Consider the following 15000-nt stretch of genomic DNA (forward strand, 5'->3'; position numbering starts at 1 on the left):
AGTGGTGAAAGAGGACGAGTGTAGGTGAGGAACGGAATAATGCAAGGGTTAGAGGGACAAATGAGAGTGTAGAAGAGCAACTCACATCTCTAGGCCTCGCAGTGAGTAGCACGAGAGGGTACACACATGTGAGGGCGACGATCTTGAGCCAGTAGGACACCACCTGTTGGAAGCCAGACCAGGCAATGAATCTCACGCAAAGGGATACAAAGAAAGCATAGATATTTATTGGTCCTAGTGAGAATATCTGCAGTAGTGAATTTAGTGATTGATTAGTGGTACATGTGGAATAGAAAAGATGAAGGATTCTCTCTCTCTCTCTCTCTCTCTCTCTCTCTCTCTCTCTCTCTCTCTCTCTCTCTCTCTCTCTCTCTCTCTCTCTCTCTCTCTCTCTCTCTCTCTCTCTCTCTCTCTCTCTCTCTCTCTCTCTCTCTCTCTCTCTCTCTCTCTCTATCTATCTATCTATCTATCTATCTCAGCCTGATTGCCAAATTTTAAGCGCCTTATGTTGAAGTCCTTATACACTATTAGTAATCTCTCTCTCTCTCTCTCTCTCTCTCTCTCTCTCTCTCTCTCTCTCTCTCTCTCTCTCTCTCTCTCTCTCTCTCTCTCTCTCTCTCTGTTCCAGCAGTCTACAATTTCAAGCTTCTTATGTGACTCTCTTCATTTGCAAATTTTCGCTCTCAGCTTCACTCGCCAATCCTTTTATTTCGCTTTCTTTTCTCTCAACGCGATTGTTTTCATTGCCATGTCGTTCCTGCTATAATTCCAACCAGTTTGCCTTAAAATGTCAAAGTTGCTTTCATCCAGCACTCCTACTCATGCAAATCGCCAATCAGTGAACAAGTGTATTGCAAACAAAATGCAATATGCCAACGGGAAATAAACTTGAGTCCATTGCACCTCAAGAAGGGGTCGTTTTTTTTGTGAGTAATTGAACTGCTTAACTTTTTTTTAGATATTCTCTTTAACTTTTTATATTTCTATTAGTATTGCTGAACTCAAGGTTTGTTTTTCTCGCAAGTCACCGTCGGACACAAGGTAGCCATTGCACATTGTTAGCTGATGAGGCATACTGAGCACAGGGTGGCAGCCAGCGGTATCTCGCCAGCCGCTCCGCCATTCCTGTCGTCTAATTAATATTCCCGTCGTGAGTAGGTCGTGAGGCAGCGTTCATCTTCATTATTACTACATAAAGTACGTTTTTCGTGCATGATATATTATAAATGCAATAAAGGTAGATGATTCCTCAAATAAGATTCCTCGCCAGACCTCAGTCAACTTAATGCTCTCAGCTTCAACAATTTCTTATGGACGTGTATTTAAAGGGTATTAAGCTTCATTAATGACTTTACATTCGTGATCAGTGTTACTTGTATAATGTCTGAATAATCAGAGCAATTAATCTCTTTTTTTGTAATGTTCATTAAAGATAAGTAGATTTTTTTCTTTACTGTGATCGATAATGACACCAGTCCAAGACTTCCAAAGCATCATTCATGACTACGTATAAGCAATTTTCTTGTGTGGAAGAGTCTGGCGTGGTGAGCAGAAGTCGGCTCCGCTAGGGGAGAGACCAGATGTCATTATACATCTCTTAAACCGACTTACCAACAAAGCTAGTCTTCACCCACCTCCGCACGCGTGTTCACCAAGCTGCCAAGCGACTTACAAAGATGCCTTAGGTGACAAGTGTGATATATTTATGTGTTTTTATGGAGGACCTGGGTACGTGCTTCGTATCATGTAGGTACACAACAACGAGGTCACTTGTGTTTTGAGTATTGGTCAGTGGGACGGAGGAAAGGCGGAATGGCGAATTGGTCGTGATGGCGCTCTTGTGAGGCTGACGTCACGACTTGCTGCTTCAATAGGTTTCTTTTTTAATTTTTGTCTTCTTACCAGTAAGACCTTAACATATTAGAACGAGGAAGCAAATACGATCCTCTCTTCTTCTTCTTCTTCTTCTTCTGTTTTCCCTTCCAGTATCACGTGTCGTAAGAGGAATCGTTGGCAACAGATCGAGTGTTCATAGTTGAATATCTGTGTGTAAGTTGCTTCCCGCCAGGCGACGCGACACTGCGACTCAAGACACGCTGTCGCTGATCATTTGACCCACTTTGTCCTTCAGATTCCTTCCTTTCTCCTGTCTTTGCTTTACCACACTTAGTCCCTTCCATCAGTATATTTCCTTGCCTCTTTCCTCTCTTTCTATAAATTTTCATTCATTTTTTTCCTTTCAACACTATTTCTTCTTCCTTCCTTCCTTTCTTTTCTTTTCCGTCCTTTTTCTTTATTCCATCAGAATTTCTCTCATTTTTTCCTCTTCCCTCGGTCTCTTACATTTATCCTTCCTCCTTCCTTTCCCTTTTCTCTACATTTCTTCCCTATTTTCCTTCCCTGTACCATATTTCTCTTTCATTCATCCCTTTCACTCTCCTACATCATCTCTTCCTTTCCTCCACACACACACTCCTCTGCCATACCAGTCATCCCCTTCCTTCAGCCCTTCACTCATCATGTCACTCCCTTCACCGCCTCTTACTGACGAGCACCTCAAAACCTGTGCGTCCCCTCCCCCCCCCGTGCAGGTTCCAGTCCTTACCTTGGCCCAGAAGGGGATGTTGAGAGCAGCCGCCTGAAGGAGTAGCAGAAGGTGGTAGGGGAGCATTAGGAGCACAGAAGACAGCATGGCGCAGCATAACACGCAGACTCCCCCTGCTGACTTGAGCACCTGATGATAAGCAGGAGGAAGAGGAGGAGGAGGAGGAGGAGGAGGAAGAGGAGGAGGAGGAGGAGGAGGAGGAGGAGGAAGGGGAATAGGAGAAGGAAGATCCGAAGTAAGTAACATGAGCATCTTGTGGTCACGACGCTTCTCCTCTTACTTGGTTGTGTGTGTGTGTGTGTGTGTGTGTGTGTGTGTGTGTGTGTGTGTGTGTGTGTGTGTGTGTGTGTGTGTGTGTGTGTGTTCAATTGATTCTCTCTCTCTCTCTCTCTCTCTCTCTCTCTCTCTCTCTCTCTCTCTCTCTCTCTCTCTCTCTCTCTCTCTCTCTCTCTCTCGCCTACCTGGGAGCCGCGGGTGAGGGGCGTCGGGCTGGCGTGGCACCTTCGTAGCACCGCCGCTGACGCCGCCAGCGTGACCAGACTCGGCAACATCACGTAACACCCTGTTTGTATCGCTGTGTACGTAAGGATGTGTGTCGATCCCGGGTTGAGAACGCACACGCCGCATTCTGCATAAACGTTCATGAGAGAGAGAGAGAGAGAGAGAGAGAGAGAGAGAGAGAGAGAGAGAGAGAGAGAGAGAGAGAGAGAGAGAGAGAGAGATGGGATAAAAGTTGATTAAATGATAGTTATGTACAAATAGATGTGAATTGTTAGTCAATTAGTGAGTGGTGGTTGTTAGGATGGTGGTGTTATGGTGGTGGTGGTGGTGGTGGTGGTGGTGATGAGTTGACTGGTGTTTGTTGAGGGAGGTCTGCGTGGTGTTGAGGGATATAAGAGTGGTGTTGGTTGGGATTTATGTGGTGTTGAAAGATATTTGAGATGTTTGGTGTAGATTTTGCGTGGTGTTGTGGGATCTGAGTGGTGTTGAAGGATGTATGTTAGACTGGTGCTGATGTTGATCTGATATAAAAGTGGTGTTGATGTATATTTCATTTGAGGAAATTTGAGTGGTGTTGAATTATACATTAGTGAAAATCAGTATTCAAGTGGAGTTTGAAAGGGTACGGCACTGAAACAAGTAACATTGGTGTTGAGATAAATCCTATACTGGTGTTGTGTTGATGAGTGGTGTTGCGTGGAGGGGAAGGAGAGTGGAGAGTGGAGGGTGATGCACGGATATCAGAGCCTTTCGTGAAGGTGGCAATTAGTACGGGCTGTCAGAGGTGACTAAATGGCTTTGCGGATTATATGACGGCGGCGATGACGGCGGCACTGCTGGTGGTGGAGGTGATGGTGGTGAAAAAGGAGTTTGCCCGATGTAGGGTAGTAATTGATGTCAGGAGGATTAATGAAGGTTAATGGAGGTGGTTGCAAGAGGAGGAGAAGGAGGAGGAGGAGGAGGAGGAGGAGGAGGAAGATCTGGTAAGGATAAGTTTGGCATCACGCCACGCCACGCCACTCCCCGTAACCTTTGCTCATTCATCTCCTTCCTTCTTTTTCTTCCTTCTTCGCTTCTTCTACCACTCACTTCGCTCTTCATGAAGGTGTTTGCTTTGTTGAAAACGTTGACTTAATTCATCAAGAGACATCCTCACCCACTCTCCCTCCCTAACTCCCCTCCCTCTCCCCCTCCTTCCCGGCAGACCCTCGACTTGTTTTCCCCGCCTTGCCTCTCCCTCTGTTCTTCCTCTGTTTGTTCCTCCACTTTGTTGTTTCATTATGGAGGAAGTTAGTTGATGAGTTCATTAGACAGACACGCTACACTTGTTTTTCTCTTCCCTTCTCTCTTCGTCTGCTTGTTTTGTTTGCTAGTTAAGTGTTAGTTGGTTTATTTTGCTCATTAGTTGTTTAGATAGTCAGATAGTTAAGTTTTACATTGTTTCCTTTAAGATGATTGCCGGTTTCTAATGTTTGAATGATTTCATTGTTATTATTATTATTATTATTATTATTATTATTATTATTATTATTATTATTATTATTATTATTATTCTCTCTCTCTCTCTCTCTCTCTCTCTCTCTCTCTCTCTCTCTCTCTCTCTCTCTCTCTCTCTCTCTCTCTAGCGCTGTGTTCTTCGTGGAGTTACGACATGTGGTACAGCTATGGCAGATGACTGTCATAGCTTAGAACGTGTATCGTAAGCCGTATATCTTATGCTGAGCGGCATCTATCATAACTGCCTGTTACATGTACCGCTTACTTGGTGTCAAAACTGCCGTTTACTACGATTTCATGGCTTTTATGAATATTTCCCTTCTTTCTTATGTATCTGAAGAGGTGATACGACGGTAAATTAGTCTTTGAAACACGGTAAATGTGTTTCCGCAGAAGCGCCTCGGTGCAAACAAACACGGTATTCGAATGTTGGAATGGCAAGGATGGACCTCGCAATGGCCCCAAAGGACATCACTAAAGAACAGCTGCAAATTTCAGTAGCTATCCCAGCAGCAAGATATCTAACTGTTATGACTACCATCATTTCAAGGGATAGGTAGTTTACTTTTCTGTTAGACTGGCCACACTAGATCGGTGACAAAGAGAACAAACAGTATCTTCTGATGACTTCTGTGTCGCTCACTCTGTGCGCTCCATCTGTTTATAATTTTTGAGGTAGGGATGTTGTGGAGCGGCCATCTTGATAGTCGGGGGCCTGTCATAAGCTGCTGAGACAGCTTATGACAGATTTATGACACTCACAAAATTTATGACTATATTTTTTTTTTTTCTTATAGAAGGTGTCATTTCGTCTCAGTTATGTCTCCCTTCATAGCTAATACTCGCTGGAATCGCTTCGTGAATAAGCCTCCCTGATCTTACTTTCCCATCCAAATCCGTCACCTACTCAGTCTCTCTCTCTCTCTCTCTCTCTCTCTCTCTCTCTCTCTCTCTCGTACAAATTTACATAAATATATTCACTAATCTACTCTCCTCTTACTCTAACTCGCATATCTTTAGGAAGAGGAGGAGCAAGAGGAAAAAGAGGAGGAGGTAGGGGCAGAGGTGTAAAGGAAGAAGGAAGGAAGGAGTAGGTGTAGAACTAGTAAAAAATCATAAACATCATCGTCATTACCATCACCATCACCATCACCATCATCATCATCATCATCATCACCATAATTATCATCATCATCATCATTCCTTACAAATATTAGTTTCTATTCCTCCCAAATTGTTGCTCATTAACGATAATCAACAGTTTATGTGTTTGAACAGGTACGGAGGAGATAATTATTCCTCTCTCTCTCTCTCTCTCTCTCTCTCTCTCGGTAGGACATTCAGTATTAATGGTAAGCGTGGGTCGAGATGCACTGCCACTGTACGTACGTGGGTGGCAACTGACACTAACTGGCAGATGATTACTGTCAATGTAGGATCGGGATGTGGCGTGATTCGGGGCTGGGAACACACACACACACACACACACACACAGTTAGTCTCTCTACATGTATATGTGTTTGTTTATTTATTCATTTAGATATTCATGTATTTATGTTTGGATATCGTTTCTTTTCTTTTCTTTTCATTCTCTTTGCTAGAAATCACCTTTATTCGAATTTTTTATCTATTTTTTTCTCGTCTTTATATTTTTGTGGAGTTTTGTTTTTAGCACGTCTGGTAAAGAGGTTGCTCTTCTGGTATTTGTTTATTTAGATTTCTAAGCACGTTGATCTCTCTCTCTCTCTCTCTCTCTCTCTCTCTCTCTCTCTCTCTCTCTCTCTCTCTCTCTCTCTCTCTCTCTCTATCTATCTCTCTCTCTATCTCTCTCTCTCTCTCTCTCTCTCTCTCTCTCTCTCTCTCTCTCTCTCTCTCTCTCTCTCTCTCTCTCTCTCTCTCTCTCTCTCTCTCTCTCTCTCTCTCTCTCTCTCTCTCTCTCTCTCTCTCTCTCTCTCTCTCTCTCTCTCTCTCTCTCTCTCTCTCTCTCTCTCTCTCTCTCTCTCTCTCTCTCTCTCTCTCTCTCTCTCTCTCTCTCTCTCTATATATATATATATATATATATATATATATATATATATATATATATATATATATATATATATATCTATCTATCTATCTATCTATCTCTCTGTCTATCTATCTCTCTATCTATCTATCTATCTCTCTATCTATCTATCTCTGCAGTAATTCTAAAGGAGCTGCCCCGCGTTACTCGTCGTCAGAATCTCATTCCTTTATTCGAATGTCGGAATTTTACTTGTACCTAAATATTTTCACGTTCTATCTTCATACAAACAAACCTGAATTTGAGTAGTGGGATCCGGTTAAGAATCTTAAAGTGTTACATATGGTCAGTACTATTATACGGTTGTGAAACTTGGACCATTAGTAGAGAAATGAAGAAGAGGATGGAGGCAACAGAGATGTGGTTCATTAGAAGAATGATGAGGATCCCGTGGGTGGCAAGGAGAACAAATCAGGAGGTATTGCAGATGGCCGGCACGACAAGGGAGTTAATGACTACAGTGAGAAGAAGACAGCTCGGGTATCTTGGGCATGTTTTGAGAGGGGATGGCCTAGAGAGAGACTGCCTCTTGGGGATGATCGAGGGAAGAAGAGCGAGAGGAAGACAGATGATGAAATATATGGATGCAATCAAGATGGTGGGAAGAGAGAGGATGGAGGAAGTGGTGGAATTGGCTGGGAACAGAAGAATCTGCCACTCCATTGTCGCCAACGTCAACTAGACACGGCACTGCGGTAAGGTAAGATCTTCATTCGACCTCGCTTTCAAGACGAGAGAGAGAGAGAGAGAGAGAGAGAGAGAGAGAGAGAGAGAGAGAGAGAGAGAGAGAGAGTTATTACCACTTCACACGACGAGCCTTTAAAGATTCACAAACCAAATGTCTTGCAAAACATCCGCAGGTTTGAGAAAGACTTAGGAAGAAATTGGTTCAGCAATAGAGTGGTGGATAAATGGAATGAACACAGTTATCATGTTGTTAGTGCTGAGTCATTAAGGTCAATTAAAAGAAGATTAGACCAGTTTTTGGATAGAGATAATAGACTGAAATAAGTAGATATGTTTTCTATAGTGAGCGCCACGTGTAGTCCTGATTTCTTCGTGCAGTTTTCCTAATTTTCTAACATATGTTACAGTGATCTTCAGGCACAGAGTGTACAGTGACTGGTGGACAGCAGAGGTGGCTGCGGCTAGTGATGCTTCTCTCTTTCAGATGTATTCTAGAATATCAAAGTCCGTGAGGGGCAAAGAGAATTTTCAAACGTCAATCCTCGGTGCACGTGCCTATCTTTCCTTGCACCTCAAAGCCTTTGGTTCATGGCTATGACAGCAATTTCAGTCGAGTTTTTCTGGTATCCTTTCAAATACACTTTTAATAGCATCACTTAGTCTTTGTGTGATTTTAGAGAATCTACGCGTTGGTGTCAAAAGAGACAGAAGTGTTATGTTACTCGTACATCAAGAAACAGCAAGAGAACGATTCCCATAGTACGCTCGTCGTTTATTATTGATATCGTGGATAACTGTAATTCACTGGACGATTTTCTCTGGTGTCTGCGTTGCCATGACTCCACGTTCACCCTCACTGGTGCTGTGGTGGTTGCGGGGAACTGTGGTGCACTCAAACAAACCTTTTTTATTTTGCCGGTAAACAAGGTGATGTGGAGACGTGTTAGTATGGCTCGAGTTTTATTTGGGTATGTCACGGTTATATGTAAACATACACACACACACAGCGAATATGCCTCTGGCGTTTTGGGGGACCTGAGGAGGTATTATGCTGATTTTCCCAGGAATGATTACTGCTTCCGTGTCAGAGACCCATCTCTTTGTGCTGAACGCATAACAGAGGTGATAGTGTCTGGCATGGAGGCGTACATTCCTCATTCTTTTTCTCAACCTAAACCTTCTAAACCTTGGTTTAACTCAGCCTGTTCTCGTGCTATACATGATAGAGAGGTTGCCCACAAAAGGTACTTGAGCCTTCCATCTCCTGAATCTCATGCACTTTATATCTCTGCCCGGAATCATGCCAAGTCTGTTCTTCAACTTGCCAAACACTCCTTCATAAATAGAAAATGTCAAAATCTTTCAAACTCAAACTCCCTCGAGACTTCTGGCATCTAGCCAAAAACATCTCAAATAACTTCACTTCTTCATCTTTCCTCCTTTATTTCATCCTGATGGCACCACTGCCATCTCTTCTGTCTCTAAAGCTGAACTCTTCTCTCAAACCTTTGCTCACAACTCCACCTTGGATGATTCTGGGCTTGTCCTCCCTCTCCTCCTCCCTCTGACTATTTCATGTCTACAATTAAAATTCTTCGTAATGATGTTTTCCATGCCCTCGCTGGCCTAAACCCTCGGAAGGCTTATGGACCTGATGGGGTCCCTCCTATTGTTCTCAAAACTGTGCTTCCGTGCTTGCACCTTGCCTGGCCAAACTCTTCCAACTTTGTCTATCGACTTCTACCTTTCCTTCCTGCTGGAAGTTTGCCTACATTCAGCCTGTTCCTAAAAAGGGTGACCGTTCTAACCCCTCAAACTACCGTCCTATAGCTTTAATCTCTTGCTTGTCTAAAGTTTTGAATCTATCCTGAATAGGAAGATTCTCAAACATCTGTCACTTCACAATCTTCTGTCTGATCGCCAGTATGGCTTCCGTCAAGGTCGCTCTACTGGTGATCTTCTGGCTTTCCTTAGTGAGTCTTGGTCATCCTCTTTAGAGATTTCGGTAAAACTTTTGCTGTAGCGTTAGACATATCAAAAGCTTTTGATAGAGTCTGGCATAAAGCTTTGATTTCAAAACTGCCCTCCTACGGCTTGTATCCTTCTCTCTGCAACTTTATCTCAAGTTTCCTTTCCGACCATTCTATTGCTGCTGTGGTAGACGGCCACTGTTCTTCTCCTAAATCTATTAATAGTGGTGTTCCTCAGGGTTCTGTCCTGTCACCCACTCTCTTTCTATTATTCATTAATGACCTTCTTAACCAAACTTCTTGCCCTATCCACTCCTACGCTGATGATACCACCCTACATCTTTCCACGTCCTTTCAGAGACGACCAACCCTTCAGGAAGTCAACAGATCACAGGGGACGCCACAGAACGCCTGACTTCTGATCTTTCTAAGATTTCTGATTGGGGCAGAGAAAATCTAGTAGTTTTCAATGCCTCAAAAACTCAATTCCTCCATCTATCAACTCGACACAACCTTCCAGACAACTATCCTCTTCTTCAATGACACTCAACTGTCTCCCTCTTCCACAATGAATATCCTCGGTCTGTCCTTTACTCATAATCTTAACTGGAAACTTCACATCTCATCTCTTGCTAAAACAGCTTCTATGAAGTTAGGCGTTCTGAGGCGTCTCCGCCAGTTTTTCTCGCCCCTCCAACTGCTAACTCTGTACAAGGGCCTTATCCGTCCTTGTATGGAGTACTCTTCGCATGTTTGGGGGTTCCACTCACACAGCTTTATTAGATAGGGTGGAATCAAAAGCTTTTCGTCTCATCAACTCCCCTCCTCTGACTGACTGTCTTCAGCCTCTTTCTCACCGCCGAAATGTTGCATCTCTTTCTATCTTTTATCGCTATTTTCATACTAACTGCTCTGCAGATCCTGCTAACTGCATGCCTCACCTGTGGCCTCGCTGCACAATGCTTTCTTCTTCCTCTAATCCCTATTCTGTCCAACCCTCTAATACAAGAGTTAACCAGTATTCTCAATCATTCATACCTTTCACTAATAAACTCTGGAACTCCCTACCTGCTTCGGTATTTCCATCATCCTACGACTTAACATCTTTTAAGAGAGAGGTGTCAAGACATTTGTCCTTGGCTTTCGACTATTCCTTTCAAATCTTTTAGGGAAACTGCAGTTCCAGTGGCCCTTTTTTATTCTAATATTTTGTTGCCCTTGGCAGTTCTCCCTCTTGCATAAAACACACACACACACACACACACACACACACACACACACACACACACACACACACACACACACACACACACACACACACACACACACACACACACACACACACACACACACACACACACACACACACACACACACACACACACACACACACACACACACACACACCGCATAGTGTAGTGGTTAGCACGCTCGACTCACAATCGAGAGGTCCTGTTCGAGTCCCGGAAAGCGGCGAGGCCTCGCTTTCCCGGTGTGTTGTGTGTGATGTGGTCTCAGTTCTACCCGAAGATCGGTCTATGAGCTCTGAGCTCGCTCCGTAATGGGGAAGACTGGCTGGGTGACCAGCGGGCGACCGAGGTGAATTACACACACACACACACACACACACACACACACACACACACACACACACACACACACACACACACACGACGGAATAACGCAGACGATCATTTGTTACATAAGTGTAGACATGTTTTTTTTTTTTTTTTTTGTGTGTGTGTGTGTTCTTCAGGGATCCACCCTCAGTAAGTGGATCCTGATTGGCTGCCATTATCGCGTACTCAGCTTATGGCGCTGCGAATTGAGCTGTGCGGCGTGTCCTGATCCAATCACGAGGGAAGGAAATATGATTTCATGCAGTCTTGCTTCAGGAAAAAAATAATAAGGATCCTAATCGATTTAAAATTCGCGCTACTTGGTGTTTACCTTCTTGGTGATCAGCGAGCCTGCCTGGTCTCTCTAATTTGATATCTCTGTTGTCATAATGAAATATCCATGCTGCCATCCATTTTTCTACCCACCTATCCATCCACCCATCCAATTTTCAGCTCGACCCGTCAGCTAGCCATTCATTCATCTATTCAGCCAGTCATCCAGCCAGCCTAGTCGATAACCCACCTAACACCCAATCCTCCAAACAGCCAGCCAGCCAGCCTAGCTGGCCCAGCTAACACTCCCCCAGTCCTCCAACCAGCCAGCCAGCCAGACAAGTCGATAAACCAGCTAACACCCCCACAGTCCTCCAACCAACCAACTGGTCACAAACAGATACACACGCCGGCAGACGGAAATGAAGATACATTGCTGGACAAACAGACACGTGCCACCTTTGTATTGCAGTGAACGGAGTGAGTTGACTTGCATTCACTGATTTTTTCCTGAATAACGATTGGTTGTTGCGAGCCACCAGAGATTCAGTCCGGTCCGTGATGCCTCGTTGGGGGATGGCAGGGGTCTCTGGCTGCGATTCACGGGGGTAAACGAGGGAGTTAACCATCACCCAGGGCTGTTTAATCAAGCGGAAAGAAATCAAGAGCCGCCGCGTCCTCTTCATTTTACATGATCGTTCTCTTTCCCTTTCGTTCCCCTCGCCACCTTAGACTATTCTGAAACACTTTTGTGCTTCACCTTCACTACATCCAAAAGTCTTTAGTAAGAAGTTTTTTAAGGATTTTTACATTCCTAGTGACAGATTAAGAAAATCTCTACAATGAGAAAAAGAGAAACATTTTGGAACTCGGCTAACCATCTCTGTAGTTAGATAACAGTGGTGGAGAGAGAGAGAGAGAGAGAGAGAGAGAGAGAGAGAGAGAGAGAGAGAGAGAGAGAGACTTCAGAATACCGGCCTATAATCCATCAGCACGGTGCCAATAACGATGCAGTCTGAGCCAAGTCGAGGCACAGCGTTGAGTAGTACCATGGGAGAGTAAGTAACTTGGCCGTAGCAGCGAGGCATGTTGCACTTGCCAGTTAGCCAAAGGGCGTATCAGCTTCCCGAGTGAGCCAAGTCGATGTTAATGGTGTACTTGTGTGTGTCCCGAGAGAACAAAGACTCTGCCAAGGGCTTTCAGTGGCAGACACGTGGATCTTCCTGATGCTGATGTCTTGTTGCTTGGTTCACTATAACATCAGGCCTCTCTCTCTCTCTCTCTCTCTCTCTCTCTCTCTCTCTCTCTCTCTCTCTCTCTCTCTCTCTCTCTCTCTCTCTCTCTCTCTCTCTCTCTCTCTCTCTCTCTCTCTCTCTCTCTCTCTCTCTCTCTCTCTCTCTCTCTCTCTCTCTCTCTCTCTCTCTCTCTCTCTCTCTCTCTCTCTCTCAACTCTGCATTTAGTTACCAGTTTTTTCATTGCTTCAGTTCACCTTTAACTTCCAACCGTCGCCAAACATTAGATAACGACAATTTTCTCCTTTGTTCTCTGGAATCACGCCAACTTCATGTTTTTCATCTTCAACCCCTTCAGTACGGGGAAATAATTCTGTATTTAGTTTTAGGTATGACTAGACGATTTTATTGACATTAGGAAGGGTTAATGGAGGTCAGAAGATTAGTAGCCACAGTCTTCACTATTTTAATCCCCTTATAAGTTTCTGAAGCTGTATAAAATCACTAAATAGTAAGCAGAATGAATATGAAAACGTGTCATGGTATTGAAGGGGTTAATATTCCTCGGAGGCTCGGATCCTTGCATCCTTGTGAACACTGGCTGAGTAGGGCATGTGTTTATCTACAACTGCTATAATCTGTGTTACGACAACACTGCGAGAGACGGTGTAATGAAGATAGGCGCGAACAAAATGTTGAGTAAGTGATTTGTGTAAAATCCCCCTGAAGGTATTGATAATACTGAGACTGGAGAGAAAGCGGGAGGATAGAAGAGAGCGAAAGGAAACACACACAATATCAATCACAGAGTACGACACACGAACACTTCTTTTCCGAGGATCGACTATTTACCGACACCAGATCTTCCCTTGTAATCTCGATAAAAGCAACGCCGGTACCTCCGCCTCAAACGCGGAGACACCAATACAAAGCTCGATAACAAAGCCACTCCGCTTCTTTTCCACACCCACACAGATAGCGAGATAGCAAGCTTTCACCCCCATAAGGCCGCACATCACCTTTTACTCACAAACACAGCGAACTTAGTGAAGACTCGTGGTAATATATTCGAGACTAAGCGCTCAACCACCATTATGTAAGCTTGAAATCTAATATGCCGACTTTTTTCTTATTTTCACGATCAATTATACAAGTTTCAATTTCATTACGCAAGGCTCTTCCAGTGATCATTCTGTGCAGCTTTAATGGCCTCAGTAACTTCATCATAAGCCGCTTACTGCCTGCACTGTGTCCCCGTTATATTACGCGACCCGTGCTATGTGAAAGGAGGGCGGTGCTGGAGTGGGACAAGTGTAGAGAAAGAGTTTGTAAGCAGTGCATGTATCCCCTTCTTATTTTCTTCGTATGGTTATAGACTGTTTCACTTTGGGTTGTGTTGTGTCCTCGTTATATTACATTATGCGATCCGTGTGGCGTGAAAGGAGGACACGGTGATGGGATGGGACAAGGATAGAGAAAGTGTTTGTAAGCAGTGCATGTATCCTTTTCTTATTTTCTCCGTGTTGTTACTCACTGTTTCGCTTTCGGTAGTGATGGTTAATTCTATTGGATATTTGTGTGAAAACGAGAGACGAGACACACAAAGGGAATAAATAAGACACATGATAGCGCCTTAAGATATCTGATGTCGATGCGGTATGATATCTTTTATATCTTTCTCACTTTTTCAATTCTATCTTGTCTTTTTGTCATTCCCTCACTTTTCTTCTTTTTCGTCTTGTTTGCCTTCCATCAGCCGTGACATTTTCCATCCTTTTTCCCAAATATCTGTTTTTCCTCTCCTTTAATCTTTCTTTCTCCTAAACCTAATTTTTTCCTGCCTTGTCGATTTTTTCCATTTTCCCATTTTCCATGACGTCTCCTTCTCTTTTTACCCTTCTTATCCTGTCACTTTTTTTCTTTCATATTATTCACCTTTTTATTACTTCCTTTTCATCCTCTTCTGTGTCTTTACCATTAATTTTCCCTACGCACCACTACCACCACCACACCACTACCTCCACCACACCACACCACCACCACCACCACCACCACCACCACCACCACCACCACCACCCAGCGTCACTCACCTGGCACGTAGCCGTACTCCGCCCAGCCATAGATCGGGCCGGACACCTCGATCAGCAGCAGCACCAGCACCCCGCACAATAGTACGTTCAGGTTGAGCAGCGAGAAGGTCAGCGAGTGTTCATGCGGGGAGGCGAACTTCACGTACCTTGTGGGGCAAAGAAAACAGGAGGTTGAAAAGGAGTGGATTGCAGTGGAGCGGTGAGGAATGAACGTCGTGTGAGAAATGCAAGGAGAGAGGGAGTGGAGGGGCTTTATATAACTCTAGGAATTAGCATCGTATTAGGTATTCTTATTTCCTTCTTTCTCCCTTTATGTTGATCCAGGCCAGTGTCCTTCATTCATGAAAAATGAGGGAGAGTAAAGAGTCATGTAAAGAATGAAGGGATGAAGGAAAGGAGGGAGAGAGGGAGAGAGAGGCAGAGCTTAAAGAATTATGCAGATGAGGAAGGAGAGCGGGAA

The 15000-nt window shown here is 44.0% G+C and overlaps 1 protein-coding gene across 2 annotated transcripts in view; it reads right to left on the reverse strand.

The window, feature by feature from the left end:
• Positions 1–15000, reverse strand: part of LOC123511691 — a 49886-nt gene that overhangs the window by 15907 nt on the left and 18979 nt on the right. For both annotated transcript variants that reach the window (XR_006676915.1, XM_045267746.1), the window contains exons 3-6: positions 14541–14686; positions 3067–3233; positions 2606–2734; positions 86–163 (exon numbers count right to left, since the gene is read on the reverse strand). Coding sequence is in view for 1 of the 2 variants with exons in the window: in XM_045267746.1 (XP_045123681.1) it covers positions 86–163; positions 2606–2734; positions 3067–3233; positions 14541–14686 (520 nt within the window). In the remaining variant the exon portion in view is untranslated. The remainder of the gene's footprint in view (positions 1–85; positions 164–2605; positions 2735–3066; positions 3234–14540; positions 14687–15000) is intronic.

This window comes from Portunus trituberculatus, chromosome 31 (genome assembly GCF_017591435.1).
Source record: "Portunus trituberculatus isolate SZX2019 chromosome 31, ASM1759143v1, whole genome shotgun sequence".
In the NCBI taxonomy this organism is placed as follows: domain Eukaryota; kingdom Metazoa; phylum Arthropoda; class Malacostraca; order Decapoda; family Portunidae; genus Portunus; species Portunus trituberculatus.